At 38.8% G+C, this 25,166-nt stretch overlaps 1 protein-coding gene across 1 annotated transcript in view; it reads left to right on the top strand.

Annotated features, from left to right (window-relative positions):
- Positions 1 to 25,166, top strand: part of LOC124803084 (ATPase family AAA domain-containing protein 2-like) — a 238,536-nt gene that overhangs the window by 30,836 nt on the left and 182,534 nt on the right. Inside the window, exon 4 of the mRNA XM_047264216.1 lies at positions 19,183 to 19,360. Coding sequence (XP_047120172.1) covers positions 19,183 to 19,360 — 178 coding nt within the window. The remainder of the gene's footprint in view (positions 1 to 19,182; positions 19,361 to 25,166) is intronic.

The following is a 25,166-nucleotide window of genomic DNA, read 5'->3' on the forward strand; positions in this document are numbered from 1 at the left end:
CTTCCCTACAGCCTAGGTCTTCATGGCAAACGAATCTGCTCCAGTCAGGAATCCCTGAACCATTACACCAACAACCTGACAACAGCTTTCGCATCCCGCAACTACCCTCCCGACCTGGTACAGAAGCAAATAATCAGAGCCACTTCCTCATCCCTTCAAACCCAGAACCTCCCACAGAAGAACCCCAAAAGTGCCCCACTTGTGACAGGATACTTTCCAGGACTGGATCAGACTCTGAATGTGGCTCTCCAGCAGGGATACGACTTCCTCAAATCCTGCCCTGAAATGAGATCCATCCTTCATGAAATCCTCCCCACTCCACCAAGTGTGTCTTTCCGCCGTCCGCCTAACCTTCGTAACCTGTTAGTTCATCCCTATGAAATCCCCAAACCACCTTCCCTACCCTCTGGCTCCTACCCTTGTAACCGCCCCCGGTGTAAAACCTGTCCCATGCACCCTCCCACCACCACCTACTCCAGTCCTGTAACCCGGAAGGTGTACACGATCAAAGGCAGAGCGACGTGTGAAAGCACCCACGTGGTTTACCAACTGACCTGCCTACACTGTGAAGCTTTCTATGTGGGAATGACCAGCAACAAACTGTCCATTCGCATGAATGGACAGAGGCAGCCAGTGTTTGTTGGTAATGAGGATCACCCTGTGGCTAAACATGCCTTGGTGCACGGCCAGCACATCTTGGCACAGTGTTACACCGTCCGGGTTATCTGGATACTTCCCACCAACACCAACCTGTCAGAACTCTGGAGATGAGAACTTGCTCTTCAGTATATCCTCTCTTCCCGTTATCCACCAGGCCTCAATCTCCGCTAATTTCAAGTTGCCGCCACTCATACCTCACCTGTCTTTCAACAACATTTTTGCCTCTTTACTTCCGCCTCGACTGACATCTCTGGCTAAACTCTTTGCCTTTACAAATGTCTGCTTGTGTCTGTGTATGTGCGGATGGATATGTGTGTGTGTGCGAGTGTATACCTGTCCTTTTTTCCACCTAAGGTAAGTCTTTCCGCTCCCGGGATTGGAATGACTCCTTACCCTCTCCCTTAAAACCCACATCCTTTTGTCTTTCCCTCTCCTTCCCTCTTTCCTGATGAAGTAACCGTTTGTTGCGAAAGCTTGAATTTTGTGTGTATGTTTGTGTTTGTTTGTGGCAGGTCGATAGACACACAAACATACACACAAAATTCAAGGTTTCGCAACAAATGGTTACTTCATCAGGAAAGAGGGAAGGAGAGGGAAAGACGAAAGGATGTGGGTTTTAAGGGAGAGGGTAAGGAGTCATTCCAATCCCGGGAGCGGAAAGACTTACCTTAGGGGGAAAAATAGCCTTTTTTTCCCCCTAAGGTAAGTCTGCTTGTGTCTGTGTATGTGCGGATGGGTGTGTGTGTGTGTGTGTGTGTGTGTGTGTGCGTGTGTGTGCGCGTGCGCGAGTGTATACCTGTCCTTTTTTTCCCCCTAAGGTAAGTCTTTCCGCTCCCGGGATATATATCTCTGTGTGTTAGCTACATTTGATACACAGCAACATACGAGCTAACATGCACCAAACACAAATTCATAGCAAACTTTCCAAAATTATTGCAGTGTTTTACTTAAATCTTAAAATGTAACCATTAGCAAAATGATAGGCAGTTCATCTTGAAGCTGATGAATGAAGCTATAAAAAATGCTAGAACGAAATTTTTTTTACGAAATAGTTTCTTTGCAATTGTTCCAGAAAGATTGCAGTTTGCTGGGGTCACACGCCTTGCCTTTCACGGTGTTAAACCAGCCAGCTAGCTTCCACGCCAGATCATACACAATGTGTGAGGTTCAGTGGGCATGGTGGCCGTCACCCTCACCTGCTTGCTGGCAGCTCCCATTTGGTTCAAGGGGTTCTCACGTAAATTAATTCCATGCACCTGAAGTAACTGAGTGAACAAAAAGCTAAGACTCACATTTGAGATGGACTAGATTGAAGTTTGGTCTTTCCAATGTAGATTTAGCACAGTTTTCATAAACCTGTAGAGGTGAATGGCAGTATTGTTTTAACTTAGTTGCATTTGATTTTTTGTCCCATATTGTCTTACCCAAGCTCAGTGTTTGCTCTGGGAATTCGCTTTATTTGTGTCACCAAAATTGTAGTTCCTCAAAAACTGAGTGAACAGCAATAATCAACCAGATATACGCTATCTGGAATGAAGTCTCTTCAGACCCATAGATATTTATTCTGCATGTAGAACCTTCTTGCTGTGCTATTACAGCATTGAACATGGAGGTTTTCCTGTGTTATACCGCAATGAAATGGAGTCTTTCCCTTCTTTCTAAAGCGTAGTGGATAAATTCAGGGAACAAGCTGTCTGAATGGACAAACTGCACCTACCACTATTTGATACCTCTGCACTTCACAATTAAGTGCCTGGCAGAGGGTTCATCAAGCTACTTCTATACCATTCCACTGTTAACAGCACACTGAAAAAACAGCACTTAAATCATTCTATGTGAGCTCTGATTTCTCTTACTTTATTTTGATGATCATTTCTCTCTTTGGAGGCCAACAGGAACATTCCCTGTTGATAGCACTCATTCGTGAATAAAGAGCTAGTTGTGTTTAGTAAGAATGATATTTTCTGAGTCGGTGTTGGCTATTCGTCAAAAAATAGTTTACTTCGAGATAATTCATAATGTTTGAACACAATAAATGTTCCAAAATCCTACTGCAAATTGATGGATTACTCTTATTTTCTTTCTTGGATATTGGTGTGACTTGTTCAACTTTCCAGTCTTTGGGTACGGATCTTTCTATGAGTGAGCAGTTGTATATGGAGCTACTGTATCAGCATACTTTGAAAGGAACCTGACTGATATATAGTCTGGACCAGTGGCATTGACTTTATTAAGTGTTTCAAGCTGCTGCTGCTGCTGTACGCTGAGGATGTCTGCTACTAAGTTACTCATGTTGGCAATTGGTCTTGATTCGCATTATAATGTTTACTCGTCTTCTTTTGTGAAGGAATTTTGGAAAACTGTGTTTAGCACTTATGCTTTAGTGACACTGTCATCAGTAACATGGCCGTTGTGAAGGATTGATTGTGTCTTGCCGCTGGTGTCTTTTATGTACGACCAGTATCTCGTTGGGTTTATGCCAGATTTCAACAGTATGTTTCATTGTGTAAACTGTTAAAACAATCTCATGTTGAAGTTTGTGCTAAATTTGAGGATTGTCATGGTGTATATCCCCCAGGGCAACCGGAAAACCCAGGAGTTTTTTCATGCAGAAGAAACCTCGGGAAATTTTTTTTATAATCCTGGGAATTTTTCATTGGATTAGTTTTCAGTTAAATTTTTGTAATTTTGGCTGGTAAGAACTGATACTCTAACGAAGAATTTTACTTTGGACCACTACTACAGAATAATTTAGTAGCAGTAAAACATAAATGGGAGAATAACACCAAAATAAAACTGTAGTTGCAAAGAGAATTCGCCATTTACAACAAAATACAGTGCACATACAAGTGTTTGGAGACAGCAAAAAGTGGCAAAGGCTTTAGGATGAAGACTGTGCAATACTTCGTAACAACAAACTGCTTTTGATGAGCGTGACATCACAACTGCATACATTTCTAACAGGTCGTGGGGACATATTACGAATGGTGGCTTGAGAAACTTAAACTTACAAGTGAATTTCCTTGTACGTTATGTGTGAGAATGTGTGATGAAGTTTTTAAATCATGGAGTGCTTGAATTTCATTCAGAACTTAGCACTGTGATGACCAGCCACTTAGAAAAATTTCAGACCCAGAAGATCAGCCTTTTATGCCATTGTTTAAAATTTTGCTGGCACATGTGTGTTCGATGTATCATGGAGGGTAACACATGCTAGAAAAGATCAAGCCTTAAGATAAGTTTTTCACCTTTATCTTAGTTCTGTCATAGATTACAAAATATGCAGTTGTTGTTGTGGCATTCAGACCTGAGACTGGTTTGATGCAGCTCTCCATGCTACTCTATCCTGTGCAAGCTTCATCATCTCCCAGTACCTACCGCTACCTACATCCTTCTGACTCTGCTTAGTGTATTCATCTCTTGGTCTCCCTCTACGATTTTTACCCTCCACGCTGCCCTCCAGTACTAAATTGGTGATCCCTTGATGCCTCAGAACATGTCCTACCAACCGGTCCCTTCTTCTAGTCAAGTTGTGCCACAAACTTCTCTTCTCCCCAATCCTATTCAATACCTCCTCATTAGTTATGTGATCTACCCATCAAATCTTCAGCGTTCTTCTGTAGCATCACATTTCGAAAGCTGCTATTCTCTTCTTGTCCAAACTATTTATCGTCCACGTTTCACTTCGATACATGGCTACACTCCATACAAATACTGTCAGAAACGACTTCCTGACACTTAAAATCTATACTCGATGTTAACAAATTTCTCTTCTTCAGAAACGCTTTCCTTGCCATTGCCAGTCTACATTTTATATCCTCTCTACTTAAACCATCATCAGTTATTTTGCTCCCCAAATAGCAAATGTCCTTTACTACTTTAAGTGTCTCATTTCCTAATCTAATTCCCTCAGCATCACCCGACTTAATTCAACTGCATTCCATTATCCTCGTTTTGCTTTTGTTGATGTTCATCTTATATCCTCCTTTCAAGACATTGTCCATTCCGTTCAACTGCTCTTCCAAGTCTTTTGCTGTCTCTGACAGAATTACAGTGTCATAGGTGAACCTCAAAGTCTTTATTTCTTCTCCATGGATTTTAATACCTACTCCGAATTTTTCTTTTGTTTCCTTTACTGCTTGCTCAATATACAGACTGAATAACATCGGGGAGAGGCTACAACCCTGTCTCACTCCCTTCCCAACCACTACTTCCCTTTCATGTCCCTCGACTCTTATAACTGCCACCTGGTTTCTGTACAAATTGTAAATAGCCTTTCGCTCCCTGTGTTTTACCCCTGCCACCTTCAGAATTTGAATAAGAGTATTCCAGTCAACATTGTCAAAAGCTTTATCTAAGTCTACAAATGCTAGAAACATAGGTTTGCCTTACCTTAATCTAGCTTCTAAGCTAAGTCGTAGGGTCAGTATTGCCTCACGTGTTCTGATATTTCTACGGAATCCAAACTGATCTTCCTTGTGATCGGCTTCTACTAGTTTTTCCATTCGTCTGTAAAGAACTCGCGTTAGTATTTTGCAGCCGTGACTTATTAAATTGACAGTTCGGTAATTTTCACATCTGTCAACAACTGCTTTCTTTGGGATTGGAATTATTATATTCTTCTTGAAGTCTGAGGATATTTTGCCTGTCTCATACATCTTCCTCACCAGATGCTAGAGTTTTGTCAGGACTGGCTTTCCCAAGGCTGTCAGTAGTTCTAATGGAATGTTGTCTACTCCCGGGGCCTTGTTTCGACTCGGGTCTTTCAGTGCTCTGTCAAACTCGTCACACAGTATCATATCTCCCATTTCATCTTCATCTACATCCTCTTCCATTTCCATAATATTGTCCTCAAGTACATCGCCCTTGTATAGACCCTCTATATACTCCTTCCACCTTTCTGCTTTCCATTCTTTGCTTAGAACTGGGTTTCCATCTGAGCTCTTGATGTTCATACAAGTGGTTCTCTTTTCTCCAAAGGTCTCTTTAATTTTCTTGTAGGCAGTATCTATCTTACCCATAGTGAGATAAGCCTCTACATCCTTACATTTGTCCTTTAGCCATCCCTGCTTAGCCATTTTGCACTTCCTGTCGATCTCATTTTTGAGACGTTTGTATTCCTTTTTGCCTGCTTCATTTACTGAATTTTTATATTTTCTCCTTTCATCAATTAAATTCAATATTTCTTGTGTTACCCAAGGATTTCTACTAGCCCTCGTCTTTTTACCTAGTTGATCCTCTGCTGCCTTCACTATTTCATGTCTCAGAGCTACCCATTCTTCTTCTACTGTATTTCTTTCCCCCATTCCTGTCAATCGTTCCCTTGTGCTCTCCCTGAAACTCTGTACAACCTCTGGCTTAGTCAGTTTATCCAGGTCCCATCTCCTTAAATTCCCACCTATTTGCAGTTTCTTCAGTTTTAATCTACACTTCATAACCAATAGATTGTGGTCGGAGTCCACATCTGCCCCTGGAACTGTCTTACAATTTAAAACCTGGTTCCTAAATCTCTGTCTTACCATTATATAATCTATCTGAAACCTGTCAGTATCTCCAGGCTTCTTCCATGTATACAACCTTCTTTTATGATTATTGAACCAAGTTTTAGCTATGATTAAGTTGTGCCCTATGCAAAATTCTACCAGGCGGCTTCCTCTTTCATTTCTTAGCCCCAATCCATATTCACCTACTACGTTTCCTTCTCTCCCTTTTCCTACTGCCGAATTCCAGTCACCCACGACTATTAAATTTTTGTCTCCCTTCACTATCTGAATAATTTCTTTTATTTCATCATACATTCCTTCAATTTCTTCGTCATCTGCAGAGCTAGTTGGCATATAAACTTGTACTACTGTGGTAGGCGTTGGCTTCGTATCTATCTTGGTCACAATAATGCATTCATTATGCTGTTTGTAGTAGCTTACCCGCATTCCTATTTTCCTATTCATTATTAAACCTACTCCTGCATTATCCCTATTTGATTTTGTATTTATAACACTGTATTCACATGACCAGAAGTCTTGTTCCTCCTGCCACCAAACTTCACTAATTTCCACTATATCTAACTTTAACCTACCCATTTGCCTTTTTAAATATTCTAACCAACCTGCCCGATTAAGGGATCTGACATTCCACGTTCCGATTCGTAGAACGCCAGTTTTCTTTCTCCTGATGACGACATCCTCCTGAGTAGTCCCCGCACGGAGATCCAAGTGGGGGACTATTTTACCTCCGGAATATTTTACCCAAGAGGACGCCATCATCATTTAACCATATAGTAAAGCTGCTTGCCCTCGGGAAAAATTACGGCTGTAGTTTCCCCTTGATTTCAGCCGTTTGCAGTACCAGCACAGCAAGGCTGTTTTGGTTAGTGTTACAAGGCCAGATCAGTGACTCATCCAGACTGTTGCCCCTGCAACTACTGAAAAGGCTGCTGCCCCTCTTCAGGAACCACACGTTTGTCTGGCCTCTCAACAGATACCCCTCCGTTGTGGTTGCACCTACGGTACGGCTATCTGTATCGCTAAGGCACGCAAGCCTCTCCACCAACGGCAAGGTCCATGGGTCATGATTCATGTATGCAGTAATGATCGCAAAAAGTGTAATTATCCTTTAAAAACTGAAGTGAGAAATCAGTTGTTGAGCAGCTTGGCTTTTCTGTGGAAAAGACGAAGTGCTCAAGGGTATATTTATTCAGCCAGGTAACCCATGAAATGTTCGTTGCGCAGCAGTGAAGTTATCATCATGCTTGTCAGAAATATTCAGATGCTTCAATTTTAGCTGTGTTCGTAGTATCCTGCCTAACCACACCCTCTGAAAAAAAAACAGCAAACAATTTTTGATAACAAATATTATATGCAAAACTGTAGCTTTCCTCGTAACTATACTTTACGTGTATTAATTCGAACGAGTAACTTTTCCTATTTGTGTTTTCATGCTCCTTAAAAGTGATGTTGATGTTGCTATTGGCTGGCTACATCATATGTCCTATGCTCTGAATATCTGCTATCATTGGCTGGCGAGATTATGTGGCATGAGCTGTGATTGGCTGACAAAAGTTCATCGCAATCTCAATTTCAGTGCTTCGAAAGTTACCATGCTGTATTTAGTGGAATTCGTATGTGTACCTTCATCATATGAAATTGTACAGTGTACATGTTGCTTGTGCATCAAAGATCTTTCCAAAATATGTTTTTTATTTTTCTCTAAGTTGCCGGGAAGTTCTGTGCCTGTGTATAAAACATTTACCGTTCAGAGATTGATATCCGAGGGAAAGTATATTGTCACTTAACATGGAAAAAATGTACTTTAGCTTAGGCATGCAGTGTATTTTTAAACGGGAAATTCGGGAATTTTTTTGTCGACGTATACGCCCTGGATTCTGTAAAACTTCGCCAACTTTGGGATTTTGTGTTCTTTTAAATTTGTCATGAGTTTTTTGTTGCTCCATATAACTGTTCAAGGGGCATCAGTTCCATCGCAGATTAATTTATTTGGTGTGTATCTCTCAGTTGCTGTTGATACTGTTTCTTTGAATTTAACCTGGGCGGTGGCTTCTTGTGGTCAACGATAATCAAATGGTACATTCTTCCCTTGCCCCAAATATGAATGGAAAAGGAAGAAACTCTAATAACTGGTACAGTGGGACGCAGAATCTGCTGTGCAGTTCAAAGTGGTTTGCTGAGTACAGATGTGGATGGCTAACTGTCCTCAGTCATCAATTGCTGTGCACTGCTCAAACACTGCGTTTGAACTGACTCTTATTGTAGCACTTTGGCAATACTGGACAGTTCACCCACGACATCGCAAACTCTGATCTGAAAAACTTGGTACCAAGCATTGAGGTATCAGCTAATATGTAATTTTAATCAAGTGATAATTCAAGCCTTTTAGTTTTGAGTAATTGAATCCCTCAAATTTAACTTATCTTTGAACCACAATGCAACTTTCATTATTTGTGGGCAGAAACATTATTGTGCAGTATTAAATTTTGCCATCGTAGGAAGCACGCTATTATTTAAAATATTTATGAAAACATTTGCACTAACTTTTTCATCAATGAATAGTAATGGTCCACCTCAGACTGACAAGGGGATCTTCTAGTCTCGAAAATTCAGGTCAGGATGAGACTTTGCAGGGTGATATTGATCTAACCTGCACGCTCAGTTTTATGTTGTTTTCTTAATTTAAAAAAAAATGATAACAACATGTATAAAGTTAATGACCTAAAGGAAAGTAAAACTTGCTAAAAACGGAATCGCGTGGGACTAAAATAATTTTCCAAATTGGACAAGTTTCCGGATTACACAAAACTGGGCTACGTAAAGTTTGTCAGGTATTATGCGCAAAAGCACAGTAAAAATTTTTATTTATGCGTATACTGTATTTACGCACCTTCACTCCAGCACAGTAGATGTTCAGTTACTGTATATTAGACAATAGAACACTGGACTTTTTCACCAATTGATAGATAACGTGGCATTTCTATATTTTTACTCGAACTTTAAATTCGTTTATTATTGTATGTACATACATATTAGTCCAATGTTTATTTGCTTTACGCATCACTTTTTTGCCACATATCAAGGAGGGAAACTTGTTTTAATTTCCTGTTCAAAATTGTTTTTTCTAGGCAATTTTTTGCACCATACAATAGTTTCAACAAGCTGGGGTTATTCTGTCAAAACATTTAGAACACAAAACCTCGTCACTGGAAACATCTTCACTTTGAAACAGAGTCTTCAGATGAGAAGACTTATTCCCAACCAGAACAAAGTCTGTTTTTTTTTGTTTGTCTTATAAATCACTCTTTTACGGATAGGCAAGTAGTCAGTGCACACTTCACTCTCCTGTGGCCCCAGTCAGAAGGCATTTCAAACAGTCCTTTTCACAGGAAACACTGCAGCTGTGTGAACTGGTAAATTCCTCACAGAACTCACTGGATGATCTCAAATTTCTTAGAAGCGTATTCAGTAAACAAATTAGCACTGAACAACTACAATACAGAAACCTGCAATGAAGAACCACGACAAAGAAAGTGATAAGAAACTGCAACAAAGTGTAAGAAATAACTGCAACAATGAAAGTGAAAAGAAATAACTGCAACAATGAAAGTGAAAAGAAATAACTGCAACAAAGAAATTGATAAGAAATAACTGCAACAAATACAATAGAAATAAACATTGTAACAAAGAAATGAGTAAGAAACAACTTCAGTGAAGACACACATTAGCATTGAAAGTTAAAAAAAATGATTTTTTAAAATAAAACCTGTCCAACTTACAAGTGGAAGCCCTCCTTTACAAAAAGTTTTTCTGTAAATTATGAAAAAAATTGAAAAGGCGACAGTAAAAGAACTTTGATAGATATGTCCAAACATAGGATACCAGTGTAATCATAAAGCAGTTATCTTAACAAAATATCTAGAAATGTCACAGAGATACAACATTTTCCGAAATTCACATACTTAGAACGGTGTTCGCAGTATCATCTTTGGAGGCCTGTATCTCGGGGCAGGAATTTTTTGGAGAAAATAAAAATATGTGTTTCTTAACTTACTCCTGAATTTTAATATATGCTATATTTTAATAACATCCGATACTACGAAGGTAACCCCCCTGCCTGAAGTGATATGGATTATGCCCGTTACGTTCAGGTGGAAGGTTGCATTGTCTGGAAAGGGAGAACGTGGCCTTTTTGCATTGAAAGAGCCCAGCCATGTTTCCATAAGACCACTCACCATCCACACCTTTTTATTGCTTCGTCATGTGACTGGAAGTGTACTGATGTCTATGTTTTTGAAACAATATGGTTTTGCTGCCTTTCCAATTACCAGTGGCTTCTCCATTTCAGATATTATGTTTCCACACAGGAGTACCGTGAGTCTTTCCCTAGACATTTTTCCGCTGGTACACTTGTTACCTCGTTTTGCTAGCGATTTTGAAGGCAGTGCACCATAAAGCAGTCCTGTTTCATTGGCGCTGAACATGTCTTTTGGGTTATAATTCACAATTAAGTTGGACAGTATTGCCTTCCATTCTGTTGCTACACTTTCCTGCACATCTTTAGCTTTCCCACACACTTCATTCCACACGATGTTGTGCCTAGATTTGAAACTGTCCAGCCATCCTTTGGATGCCTTAAACTCTGTAATTCCAAGGTCGTTAGTGACTTTCAGAACCTCACTCTGCAACGTGGGTGCAGATAAAGGTATGTTTTTTTTTTTTTTTTTGCCCATGCACTTACAAACCATTCCCACACTATTTCGTTAATTTCTTCATTTCTGGTCTTCTTCACCTTTCTTTCCATCTGCCCCTTCCCTTTCATCCATTCATCCTGAAACTCATCCTTGTTTCTTAAAGTCTCATAAATCAGTGTTTTACCGCATTTAAAAAGCAACATAATTTTGTGCACAGATTGTTTGTCTCACTTGTCTGTTACATTAATCTTTTTGCTAAGTGTTAACAGCACACACCGTTTGTTCGAGATCATGTTACTGTACCTATTCAACTGAAACAGGCAGAAAGTAGTCACCTTGCCAGGTAAAATCATTGTAACGGAACAGTACCCACCTCTTTTCACTGCGCACATTTCAGCAGAGTGTTGGTAGATGTACAACGTTTCTGTATGCGACAGCATGAGTCATTGAGGAAAACAAGAAAGCCGACAAACAGGATGCTGACGAACGAACTGTTTCCTTTGATGTACTGCACCGACACTGAGTGTAACTTGTTTGTTGTTGCACAGAGCTGTGTGGCTTTAGGTCCACACCAGCAGCACCACACTGCACTGGATCTCTTTCCTTGGATTTGCACCGCATAACAGAGGTGTTAAAAGTAATGTCCTTGTAGAGTTGTGAATAACTAATGAAATGTGATACAGTAGTATAATTTAGACACTCTTCCTCATTATACAATGATTTATTTATTTATTATGTTCTAAGGTTTATTTTCTGTTTCCGCGTTAGGCACGTTCCCCTTTATGCAAAAAATCTGCATGTAAAGGTGCACCAAATGCGTCGGGACTGAAATACTTGTATGGTTTGGGCAGATTTTCGAATTATACACATGCCGATTTGAGCCAGTTTTACTATATTATCAATTAAATCATAAATATTTTATTTCGTTTTTGAAATGGTTGTCATAGGCTACTTAAAAAATGAATTACACTCATCAATACTTTCTTTTTAAAAAGTTGAATAATTTCAAATGCATTTCTAATGGAGGTATATTGCTGTCATTACAATGTTGTTACAAAATTGGGTGATGTTATAAACTATGGAAAGGTTATAAATATTCATTGTAAATTTGAGGAACCACTGTCTTCGTGGAAAAGCAGAGTATAGTTGTTGCCCTATTGTATATATAAACAGGCAGATAGTCAGGAAGTGTCAAGGCCCACATGTAACTAATCGAGCAATGGGCCTTACTTGCTACAGTGACAGTTCGTTCCTGACTTTTGTAGAGATTGGAGTGTTCTGTACTGTGAAATATTAATGGAATCTTTACAATATTGTGAATTAAAAATCTGTCAATGAAGACACCGTGAAAGTATCAGTAGCTGCAGATTCATAATACAGTGAAGTGTTGAAGGTGATGTTAAAAGACGTGGGTGTTTATTATGAAAGCTTGTTTGCTGCAAATAATTCCATTGCATCTGAATCTTGAGTGACACTCTCTCGTGAAGCAATGTTGATGGGTGAAGAAATTTGCAGATGTAAATTAACTTTGTTAATATTGCAAAGGCTCACCCCATGTGGAAACTGCAAACATTAAAAACAAGAATAAAGCCGGTTAAGAAAGAAGGAATATCTATCCCAGTGGGAAGAAGAAATTAAAAAAAAAAAAGAGGAAATCAATTTGATAAGCCTGCAGCAATCAGTTCTTGGCCGTACGATCTTTTTGTTCAGCCCAAGAGCAAGTGACTACACGGAATTTACAACAGTGGGCTTTAGCAGCAGCACAACAGTTCACAATTTTTTTTTTAAATTTAAAGCTTCTGACAGCTGAGTTCATAGGTCAAAAAATAAGCACTGAATTCATCAGCAAAAAGTGATAAGATTTGTTTCAAGAAAAGAAACAGCAATGATCGAAGAAGCCTTTCCTGCTGCAGACACTTTTGAACCCAAATGTAAAAGTTGATACCGTATTTCAACAAAGATTTTGTTATCAACACTGACCAGACAGCTATTTATTGCACGGTATTTAAAAATTAAGTTTGCTCTCTATTTTTACAATTCTCTGACAAAATACTTCAATTTCAGTTGTTTATTCTTTTCAGGATGTCGGTCTCAGTCAGTGTACAACAGGACTCTGGCTGTAAAATGAAGCAGAGCTATTTTCGTCAAAAGAAACTACATAAATAAAGTGATGCATACGTATACTGCTCAATATGCTCTCACTCTTATCTGGATACATCCTACCTCAAGTTTTTGTTTGCTTACCGGGTGCAACCAGTATCTTTGCTCCCTGAGTTCAAAAAACAGTAAAAGAATATGAACTAAATTATAAAAATGTTGTAACAATGTCTTCCAAATCTGGGAAGTTAACGACAGAACTGTATACTGACTTCCTCAACTGGCATTTGAAGCCGTATATGGGTCAAGAAGTTTCTGTTAATTATTGTCTCTTGGGGTGGACAAGTAAAGTCTGAATTATATGATGAAATTTTTCAGGATGATGAGAAATTGCCAGTGTGTACAAGTGAAGTGATTCCTCCGAAATGTTATGTCTACTTTTATAGACAAGTGAAAGAAATCTGATAAAACGTATGCAAAATTGTGCTTATCTTTCTGAAAATAATGAGAAATAAATTCTCATGAAGACTATATAAAAATCCAAGGAATAGTCCATCAGCTGTCATCGCCAATTTTTAAGGAAATGATCTGTTATGCCAAGTATGCTGCCAGGCTTTCTGGTGAGAGAAGTTTTCAGGAATGTCAATGAAGTATGTTTTTCAACAGATCTTCTAAAGAAACATTGTTCCTATAAACAATCATCTTCATAAATTGTGCAAGATGACAAAATATTTTTTGTTTTCAACATTTTTATGACGGTTATCATTCTGCTGCTTGCCTGTAAAACACAAAATTGAGAAATGAACATGATATTGTAAAAAATTTTATATAATTGAAAATCCACCCAGAAAGTATTCAACTTTTTAAAAGAAAATATTCATGCATTTAATTCACATGTTAAGTAGCTGTGGCAGCCATTTCATAAACAAAATAAAATTGTTTATGATTTAATTGATAATACATAAGGTCATTCACTTAATTTAAATTTTGTTATAATTTTTAAAACTTTAAGAAAACAAAAAAATGTAATCGATCCTGCAGGTAGGATCGAACCTGGATTGGCTGTATGACATTCTAGCACGCTACTGACCAAGCTATTTCACCTGTGTGCTAAAATGCTACTTTGCCCATGTATGAGGCGCATATGAGTTATGCTTAAAACTTAGAGCACTTTTTCTCGGAATTATCTAGATAGTATGCTTTAAGACTTCTATGAGTGGACTCCCTTGAGGTATACTGCTTACCTGTGAAGTCTCAAAATGGTTCAAATGGCTCTGAGCACTATGGGACTCAACTGCTGTGGTCATCAGTCCCCTAGAACTTAGAACTAATTAAACCTAACTAACCTAAGGACATTACACACATCCATGCCCGAGGCAGGATTCGAACCTGCGACCGTAGCAGCAGCGCTGTGAAGTCTCATCCTGAACTGAATTTCAGAGACCGGAAGCTCCCCTTGTGAGAGGAAACACCCATTGTCATCAAATCATCTGATTACTGATTGCCAGGCTTCTACCATGTCATACAGGCGCATCTAAATTTCTTCATTTGTACTGTGGTTTGTAATTACATAAAACCTTCCACTCCTCTACAATGTTATTGTGGTGTTATTTTCCCCACTTTATGTGAGCTGTGTGTTTGCTCTTGTTACTGTTGCGCAGCAGTAAAATTGTGAAAGCATTCCTCTTACGAGTAGTTTTTACTGCATGTATTAGGTTTTGCATCAGTCACTTGCTTGCTTACACATACAGACGAACATTTGGGTATTGTGTTTCACTCAAGCTTTCACTTTGTAACATTATAAGGGGGCTTCAAAAAGTAAGTTACTCATTACTATGGGAGGCCAAATGACATTTATTGATTGCTGTACTACATTTCAAAGTGACATGGTTGTGTGACGCTATTTTCCAACAGGCACATTCTACCCATCTTTCAATTCCTCTTTGACAGAATCTGCTCAGCGGTCATGGTGCCGTTCAGTAACTGAGTCAGTTCCTCAGACTGTGTCATCTGTGATCAATGTCAATGGCCTTCTTTCCCAATCAGGGTCAGCAACATGTGTAAGGCCTTGGTCAAACTGTCGGCACCATTCTGTTATGGCTCTACGCAACATAGCATATACTGCTAGTTAATCTTGGAAGGCTTCAGGCCTTTTACGCACGTGTCATATTTTACCACATATTTGAGCCTCGGTGTATGTTTCCAGTTGGCATGCTGTTTCATGCCCACAGTGGGATGCAACTGTTGCCCATACCACAGCGGAATTGTGGCTGCAGGAAACCCAGAAAAACACACAAAAAACACACACACACACACACACACACTTTTCTGACAATGGGCCACTCTTAGGCAATAGTGTTAGCAAGGGTCGACATGTGTAACTTACTTCTTGGAAGTCCCCTTGCACCAACAGTAGACCTCAACACACATAACCCAGGAGAAGTCTCTTGAATATAGTTACCAAACATGTGGCCTGTTACAGGTGTGCTCTGAGTGAGATCAATTCTTTCAGTTGTGTCATTCAGGTGGAAATTGTGTTTATGGAGTCGATGCATTGTACCTGTGCCCAGTTTATAGCCTGACATCACATGAAAGTCATTAAAAGAGCAACTGGCAAACTTTTTTCACAAATATATGAATCATTAAAGGAAGTTTCTCAAATCAATTTTTTGTCAGATAACAGTATGCAGCAAGCCTTTGTCAGATAACAGTATACAGCAAGCCGACACACTGTCTTCAGTGTACTGTAGGCAGGAGCTCGTAATCCATTGTCTGTGTTATTACAATTCCATTGACCTGCTGTGTTGAGTTGACCCTGGCCCTAATTTATTGGAATTATTTTATTTTAGTTAATTTCTTCAACAAGGTCGCTGTATTGGGTGATGCAACCTATGTTGCCTTAGTGGCAATTGTCCGCAGCTCGCGGTTGCGTTCTTACTTCCCGAGCACGGGGTCCCGGGTTCAATTCCCGGCGGGTCAAGGATTTTCACCTGCCTTGAGATGACTGGGTGTTTGTGTTATCCTCATAATTTCATCATCATCCTGGAAAATGGCAAAATTGGGCTGAGCAAAGGTTGGGAAATTGTATGGGCACTTATAACTGCGCAGTTGAGTGCCCCACAAACCAGACATCATCATCTTAGTGGCAATTTACATGTTCCTTAAAATGGGTGCGAAAGCAAACGGGGAAAAGTTGATTGTGGTTATACGTCCTACAGAATGTTAATCAGTACTGCATAGGCTGAGGGTAAGATGCCTCTGGAATAGCTAAAAGGAAATCCACAGATTCTTGATTTGACTGTGGCCACAAGATGATACGATGTGGCAACGAACAACACAAACACTTTTAGAGGACAAGTACTTGTTATGAAACTGAGGATGAGTGAGGATGGTTTAGATTCTAATTGGGCCTTACACAACAGAAATTAATAAAGCAGAAAAAACAGTTACTTCCTCCAAGAAGTTTTCGACCACTCTTTTAAGATTCCATGCCGTTGCTGAATCAAAAGGTCTCAATAACATGTCTTTCTTGCAGAAGTTAACCCCCTCCCCCTCTGCTGCTACCTGCAGCTTAGTCTTTTAACTTACAGCATATTTTGTTTAATGCTGTATCACATCTGTTCCTGTTGTGGTAATCTTTGTTTAACACTTGTGCATGACTCGTGTAGATAGCCAACTGTTATGGACAGATCATATAAATTTATGTTTTTTGTTCTGTGCACATTTTCTGAGATCTGTTGTTCAAGCCAGTAACTATTCCATTTTAACAAAAGGTTATATGTGAATTGGAGGGTTCATGCAGTGAACAACAGCATGAACTCATTTTTCCCTTTTGTTTTATTGCCAACATTGTGTGAAAACAGTTGACGGAAAGTGAGATATGTTACTGATAGATGTTGTGGCGTATAAATCCTTTACCATTCAAAGGATTGATAGGTTTTACAGTTCCAAGGGAAAGTATATCATCACTTAACATTTAACACAGAAAAAGTGTCATTTTAACTGAGACATCCAGGAACCTTTTTTTTTTCCTTGTCTGCATATACTCCCTGAATTAGTCTACAGAAAGATATCATGTGATGTGGACAACTCTGCCTTTTAAATTTTATACCTGTGTCACCACAACCTTAGTCAGCGTTATAGAAAGAGAAGAGGAAGTAGGTGATAAGATGGGAGATATGATGCTGGAAGAAGAATTTGACAGAGAACCGACACACTTCGCAAGGCCCTGGGGTAGACTATTTTCCCTCAGAACTACTATTATCCACTGGGGGGGGGGGGGGGTTGTTCAACCATAACAAGACCATCCTACCTACTCTACAAGATGAATGAGACAGGAAATACTCTCAGGCTTCAAGAAGAATGTAATATTTCCAGTTTCAAAGAGAGTAGGTGGTGTCAAGTTTGAATATTACTAAACCATCAGTTTTTAAAGTCATAGTTGCAAAATGCTGACATTAATTACTTACCAAAGAGTGCAAAACCTGGTGGAAGCCAACCTCTGGGATGATCACTTTCGGTTCAGGAGAAATGTTTGAATATGTGTAATGATACTGACCCAAGAATTACCTTAAAAGATAGGTCAAAGAAAGCCAAATCTATGTTCATAACATTTTTATATTTAGAGAAAGCTTTTGAAAATGTTGACTGGAATATGCTCTTTGAAATTCTGGAGCTAGCGGGGGAAATAAAGAGTGTGGAAGTTTATATACAACTTGTACAGAAACCATACGGCAGTTACAGAGTTGAGGACCATGAAAGGGAAGCAGTGGCTGAGAAGGGAGTGAGACAGTGGTGTAGTCTATCCCCAGTGTTATTCAATCTGCACATTGGGCAACTGTGGAGGAAGCCAAGGAGAAATTTTGGAATGGGAATTAAAGTTCAGAGAGAAGAAATAAAAACTTTGATGTTTTCCTGTGACATTGTAATTTTGTCAGAAAGCAAAAGGCTTAAAAGAGCAGTTGAACAGGATGGACAGTGTCTTGAAAGCAGAATGTAAGATGAACATCAACAAAATCAAAGCAATGATAATTGAGTATAGTTGAATTACATTAGATGATGCTGAGAGAATTAGAAATTAGGAAATGAGGCTCCAAAAGTAGACGAGTTTTGCTATTTGAGCAATAAAATAACTAATGATTGCAGAAGTAGAGAGAATATAAAATGTTGACTAGGAGTGACAAGAAAAGTATTTCTGAAGAAGAGAAATTTGTTGACACACTTCAATTTGAGCCACAGGAAGCATCTGGTGAAAGTATTTGGAGTGTAGCCTTGTACGGAAGTGAGACTTTGATGATAAGCCATTTGACTAGAAGAGAGAAGAAGATATTGAAATATGCTGCTACAGGAGATGCTGAAAATTAAATGGATAGAATGCATAATTAATAAGGAAGTACTGAATGGAATAGGAGAGAAAAGATATTTGGCATAACTTGACTAAGAGAAGGGATTGGTTTACAGGACACATTCTGAGACATCAAGGAATTATTAGTTTAATGTTGGTTAGAAATTCTGGCAGTCAGAATTGTAGAGGGAGATCAAGAGATGAATACATTAAGCAAGTTCAAAAGGATGTTGGTTGCCATACTTATTTGGAGGTGGAAAAACTTGCACAGGATAGAGTGGAGAATGTGCACCACACCGTCTTCGGTCTGAAGACCACATTGTCATCTGCAGTTTTAGAATAAGACAATTCTAAAAATATTTAAATAAGGATAGAGATATCTACTACTCTGCTTCTCTTAAATGTAATATTTTATGGTGAAAAAGAATACACGGAAATAACTGGAATATGGAATGTTTGAGGACAGATCATGGCTCACTAAATGGGTGAAGCAATGAGTAACATTTAGGCAGTTATAAAAGGAGAGTTATGTCTTTTCTGATGGGGGAGAGTAACCTATTCTGGGGGGGGGGGGGGGGGGGGCCGCCTAAAATTTTGATGGCACTACTGTCGCATTTATTTTTATGTTCCTTGGTTGTAGCACCATTTTGTTTATTCATTGTGTGCCCATCTTTCAGTACACTTTGCTTTTGTATCAAGACGTAATAATAGTTGTTCCTTTGCATTTCTGTGTTTGAATTTGAATTCCATAAACTTTAACAGGAAGTCCCTGTTTGCTCCTCAGAACCTTTTCTACTTCTTCTGTGATGAACAAAATATATGTGATCACTTTGACTGGAATAATTTTACTTAGCAACTGATCACCTATTTCATTATTTTTCAGGAATTCGTTCAAGGCGCCATATTAGATGTGGAGCACCTCTGACTTTAAGTGAAAGAAATTCAGTTTACAGAGATGGTATGGTTGAAGATTTAGATGACAGTGATTCATTTGATCATCCAGAAGATGACGACGACGATGATGACGACGACATTTTTAGCCCTTGTCGCAAAAGAGTAAGGTAAGCAAAAATTTTTAATTCTGTAGTGTCAGATTACAACATTATCTATGAACTCCCTGCCCCCTTGGAAACAATTACATGTATGTATTATCTGGGAATAATGCTGCAAAGAGCTGTGAAGAATGAGAGTGTAAAATCAGTAAGGGTGATTGAAAGAAACTTCCCTGTTTCCGAAAAAAATTAGGGTAAATGCTTTATGCCAGCAAACAGCACAGTATTGTGAATTTTTCTTGAGGACTGCCCAAGTGTTTTGGTTCTTTGGAGGAATATGTAGGCAAAGAAAGGGAACAGTGTTCATGTTCCTGCTGGCTAACTTGTCAGTATGTGACTTGGTGGCTGCAAGCTAAATGTCAGGCTGCAAATTCAAATGTATGATTTCTATGCTAAGTTAGTATTTCCCCCCCCCCCCCCCCCCCCCTCCCCACCGGTCCTATTTTCTTTTCATTTTTTAAAAAACTAAAGGCATTGAATGGAAAGTGACTGAGTGATTCAAATTCCTATCCCAGTAACTGGCCGTGTGCGTTGGTTCTCAGAAAGGCAAGTCTGTACCACCTGCAATAGGACAATATTTACTAAAGCATTGTGAATCTCAGAGCAACTCTGAGATATAATATAGCATTACATTCAGATACCTCATGGCTTAATTCTTTACAGCAGTGGGAAATTGGGCAAGTGATCCAGTCTGTACTGGAACACACATCCACATGCATTCATATATAAGAAAAATGAAATTCAAGTGAGTTGATATTGTAAATATGAGTAAAATGTTTTGTGAGAACTTTCAGTATAATTTATTGGACAGCAGGGAAGATAGAAACGGTAACAGAAAAACTGACAAATAGGTGCACAGAGAAGAAAGCCATCAAAAAGGAGAGGAATTGTTTTTACATCTCTAGCATAGTTTGTGGTGCTGTATAAGAGAGTTCCAGTGTGCAGTATTACCATTTGGACTGGGAAATACAGGTCTTAAGAAATAAATTGATTTTTATATCTACTTTAAGATTAAAGGAGACCATACACTGAAACTCAGGAGCATTGAGTCATCTATGCAATTGACATGATTGTTTTTAGAAAAGTGTCCTCTACAACATTGTCTAGTACACAAAATACCCTAAATTCAAAAATAACCAGTCAAAATGGCCTCCAAAGTTTGGTATCTAAAGTTTCAAAAATACACTTTTTAGGGCCAAAAATAAACAAACAAGTAGTGATTTATGAGTGTCTATTTTTTCCTGTAGTTAAGATATCATACACTACTAGCCTCACCGAGCGAGGTGGCGCAGTGGTTAGCACACTGGACTCGCATTCGGGAGGACGACGGTTCAATCCCGTCTCCAGCCATCCTGATTTAGGTTTTCCGTGATTTCCTTAAATTGTTTCAGGCAAATGCCGGGATGGTTCCTTTGAAAGGGCACGGCCGATTTCCTTCCCCATCCTTCCCTAACCCGAGCTTGTGCTCTGCCTCTAATGACCTCGTTGTCGATGGGACATTAAAAACACTAACCTGACCTAACCTACTAGCCTCATGTAGAGCAATAACACTTACAAATGTTTACTTAATTTTTTTATGAATTTTTGAAATTTGAAAATTTTCATTTTTTTATAGAGTTTGGGGTTAGTTATCTCAGGTGGGACTGAATATAAAAATATGATATTTGCTCAGTTTGTACACGTATATGATAGCAACGTACTGTAAAAATTTCAACAATGATATGTGACTGTGAACAAAGATATGAATTTTTGAAAATAAGGAGATGGCTGTTGCCTATTCATGTGTGAAATTGGCGGGATATAATCAATTATTATTGAAGTAAGGTACTGAATTATATATAAAAAGTGCAAACATCACTGAAATTAACATTTATATTGTTTTGACATACTTAAATTAAATATTTTCAATTAACATCCTTCGAGATGTGACTGTTCCTAAACCTGGTAGTGAATGTTAAGAACACTTATTTCTTTAGACAGCTTGTGTGATGTAGAATACGACCTCCCAGTTGCTGTGGTAAGTTCTAGCACTGGAAGTTTCCTCAAAACATTTTTCATTGGTATCCAAACTTTGTCACTAGTAGATTTCTTGATAATGTTTTTGGGCGAACAGGGTGGTATAAATGCACAAAATCGTCATTGTTGTGGGATTTTAGAATCTATGCCTCCCTGGTGTGTGAATATCTTTTGTGTTGCTATGGGCAACTATGGACGCTATGAGTTGTTTTATTCTGTGTATTGAGCTCTTTGTGTGTAATTCATGTAGCTTGTTTAATGTATCAATAAATTGTTCCAATCAGAAACCAGCCATAAATTACTCTGCTAACAGGTTATGAACCCAGGATTATAAATCGGTGTAATATTCTAAAAAAACTTAAAAGATCACTGGCTCTGGAAAATTAGCAGCAGCGCGCAGTGATGTGGAACGCAGTAACTGCTAAAATCATGGTGCCTACAATCGAAAAACTGATGGGGGAAAGAAAGCTACAGTACCTGGCAGTTCGCTATGCAAACAAATTTAGAACACGAACAATTGTGGAGATGTGTCAATGGCAAAGTACAGGATGTAACTAAATTTTGTACAGAAAGAGCCAAAATTATGCTCTGCATCCATCTGTCGATATATGTTCACTTGCAAGATACATCTACAGCAAAAAATGCGTGGGAGAAGCTAAAGCAAATGTACGAAGATTCTGGTCTTTCCAGAAGGATAGGGCTATTAAAAACGATACCGTCAACCAGAGCGGAGAATTGTTCAACAGTAGAGGAATATGTATCAAAGATAATTTCCACATCACAAAAATTAAATGGGTTGAATTTTGAAGTCAAAGAAGAATGGATTGGGTGTATTCTGCTTGCAGGATTACCAGACGAATATAAGCCTATGGGGTCATTCCATGTCAGTTCAACCAATTTGAGAAAATGTTCCAGCTGATAGTCTCAGATTTGGCTGAAATTTAGCACACCAATGCTACCAAGTGTGGAACACTCATGTACAAAATTTTAAGTTCCCCTGCCAGTTAGTTCCAGAATTATGGCTTGTGAAAGAAGGTGGCGTGACCCGGAAATTGCAACCCGCATCTGGCAATCTTCAGACCCAACTTCAGGTCTTAATAACTTTGGAACTATTTCGCACAGTCCAATGAAATTTTTACAGCCCAGTAACATCCACTTAAACACAATCTATTAATCAAAATACCAACAACATATTTCTGAGGGAAAATAAAAAATTCCAAAATGTGATTAAAAAAATGTAATACGTTAAAAGGTACATATTGTAGGTGCCCTCTATGCCAAATATAATTCACTCAAATAAATAAATTTTTGTGGTAAGCTTAATGTGGCCTAACCACACACAGGACTCATCTTGCCCATATCAGTCACACAAACAGAGTTACATGCACGCGAAAATACAAAAATTTGAAAAATTACCTGAAAGATGTGGATTTTCTAAGTGTGGTAGCACAAAAGGGACAAGTGGTATCCAAGCCAAATTTCAAACACTGGATAAGTAGACCATAATATAATATGTGGCAAAATTTCAACTTGTTGTTGCAAGGCATTTGTGTACAATAAAAGTTGACAGAGATGTACTTGGTTGTGTTTCTTTTAACGCGATTCAGCAAGTAATAGTGATGATGCATACAGCTTGTTTCAGATAAAGCTGCAGCAATTGTTGGGAACCATTAGGCAACAGAAAGTTAAACAATGGTAGTTTTCAGGGACAGAATGAGTCATTGTTAGGCAGTAACAACAGAGGAAACAAGCAACAATTACAGGTTACTCGTGGTTTTAAGATTCTAGTTCAGACTGGTCAGTGCTGTGGTGGAAAGTCAGTATGGAGGCAGAAGAGTGTACTAGTGGTGCTTTTGTTCAAACAAGTTGCAGTATTGGTAGAGCACAAGCATCTGAATGTCATAAAACAACATATGGAACAAAATGTGGCATTCGCTTTGTACTGTATGATCTGGATGAATCGGACCAAGATTTGTTGCTATGGAGATCCGGGATACACCCTGTGGGCACAAGAAATACAGTTCCAGGAACCTTTAGTGTTTATCATCATATGAAAGTGTTTCTGGATGAGTATTCTTTCCTACAAAGAAGTTGTTTTGATCCATTTTGGATTCATAAGAAGACAGTGAAGTGTAGCCTCAGAGAAATTGATATAAAATCAGTATTGAAAGTGAATCAGTGCATGGGACTTAACATGAAACCAGGACAAAAGTTATGTTCCAGGTGTGTTACACTGCAGAAAATGAAGAATATTCTGATAATTTACATGACAGTGGTGAAGAATATCAGCCACCTACAACCACAGTGGATGAGCAATTAAATACTTCAACAGCTGCTCTTGGTTTGTCTCCCATGAAGACACACAAAGTTGGGAAAAGAGACAGGCCCAACTATGGTAGAAGAAAACTACAAGAAGCTTAAATGGGATTAAAACACAAAATATCTGACACACTAATGATGGAAGAGGAAGAACTATCTGCTCCAAAGGAACAGAAATCATGCCAGAAATGCTCTGATTTGGACAAAATTGTGCACGATTCGAAAGAAAAATGTGCCATATCCACACGCCAGAAAAAAGTAGCTATTCTTACCCTTGCATCTTCCAGCTGGTCTATTGACTACACTGCAAAGGAATTCAGTGTTTGTACATACATGGTAAAGCAAGCGAGGAAAATAAAAGCAACCCAGGGAGTGCTTCCACAACTTCAGCAGGCTCAGGGTAAGCAATTGAGTTCAGAAATAAAGGTGCTAGTGTCGGAGTTTTATGAGAATAATGACTACAGCCAAATAATGCCTGGAAAAAAAAGACTATGTAACAGTAAAAATGGGAAATGTACATCTACAGATGCAAAAAAGACGTTGCTGTGCAAAATATCAGAACTATGTGTAGAATTCAAGGAAAAGTATCCCAATATCAAAGTAGGTTTATCATCTTTTTTCAATCTTCTGCTAAAATGGGTTGTGCCTGTAAGTGCAAGGGGGCACACACAATGTTTGTGTATGAGAGACCCATCAAAATGCTAAGCTGATGTTTGCTGCTCTAAAGGATTCTGGTCTGGATTACAAAAGTGCAATGAAGCTGCTAGTGTGTGACATCAGTTCCTACCAGTGCATGATACACAGGTGTGAAAAGTGTCCTGGTAAGGCAAATCTTGCAGAACACATTAATAACAAACTGTATGGTGAACTCCTTACGGATGACGATGAACTTGTTTCTTATAAACAATGGACACACATGGATCGCACAATTCTTGAAACAAAGCAAATTACAGTGGAAGATTTTGTTGGAATGTGTTGTCAAAAAATGGATAAACTGACCACACACAGCTTCACAGCAACAGCACAATCGGCTTATCCCCAGTTTTGTAAGCATAATTTGAAACAAGATGAAATTATAGTAATACTAGACTTTTCTGAAAATTATGCATTTATAGTTCAAGATGCCATCCAAGGATATTATTGGGACAACAGTCAAGAAACTCTCCAGCCACTTGCGATTTACACTAATGGCCATTAAAATTGCTACACCAAGAAGAAATGCAGATGATAAACAGGTATTCATTGGACAAATATATTATAGTAGAACTGACATGTGATTACATTTTCACGCAATTTGGGTGGATAGATCCTGAGAAATCAGTACCCAGAACAACCACCTCCGGCCGTAATAACGGCCTTGATACACCTGGGCATTGAGTCGGACAGAGCTTGGATGGTGTGTACAGGTACAGTTGCCCATGCAGCTTCAACATGATACCACAGTTCATCAAGAGTAGTTACTGGCATATTGTGACGACCC

This window comes from Schistocerca piceifrons, chromosome 6 (assembly GCF_021461385.2).
Source record: "Schistocerca piceifrons isolate TAMUIC-IGC-003096 chromosome 6, iqSchPice1.1, whole genome shotgun sequence".
NCBI classification, from domain to species: domain Eukaryota; kingdom Metazoa; phylum Arthropoda; class Insecta; order Orthoptera; family Acrididae; genus Schistocerca; species Schistocerca piceifrons.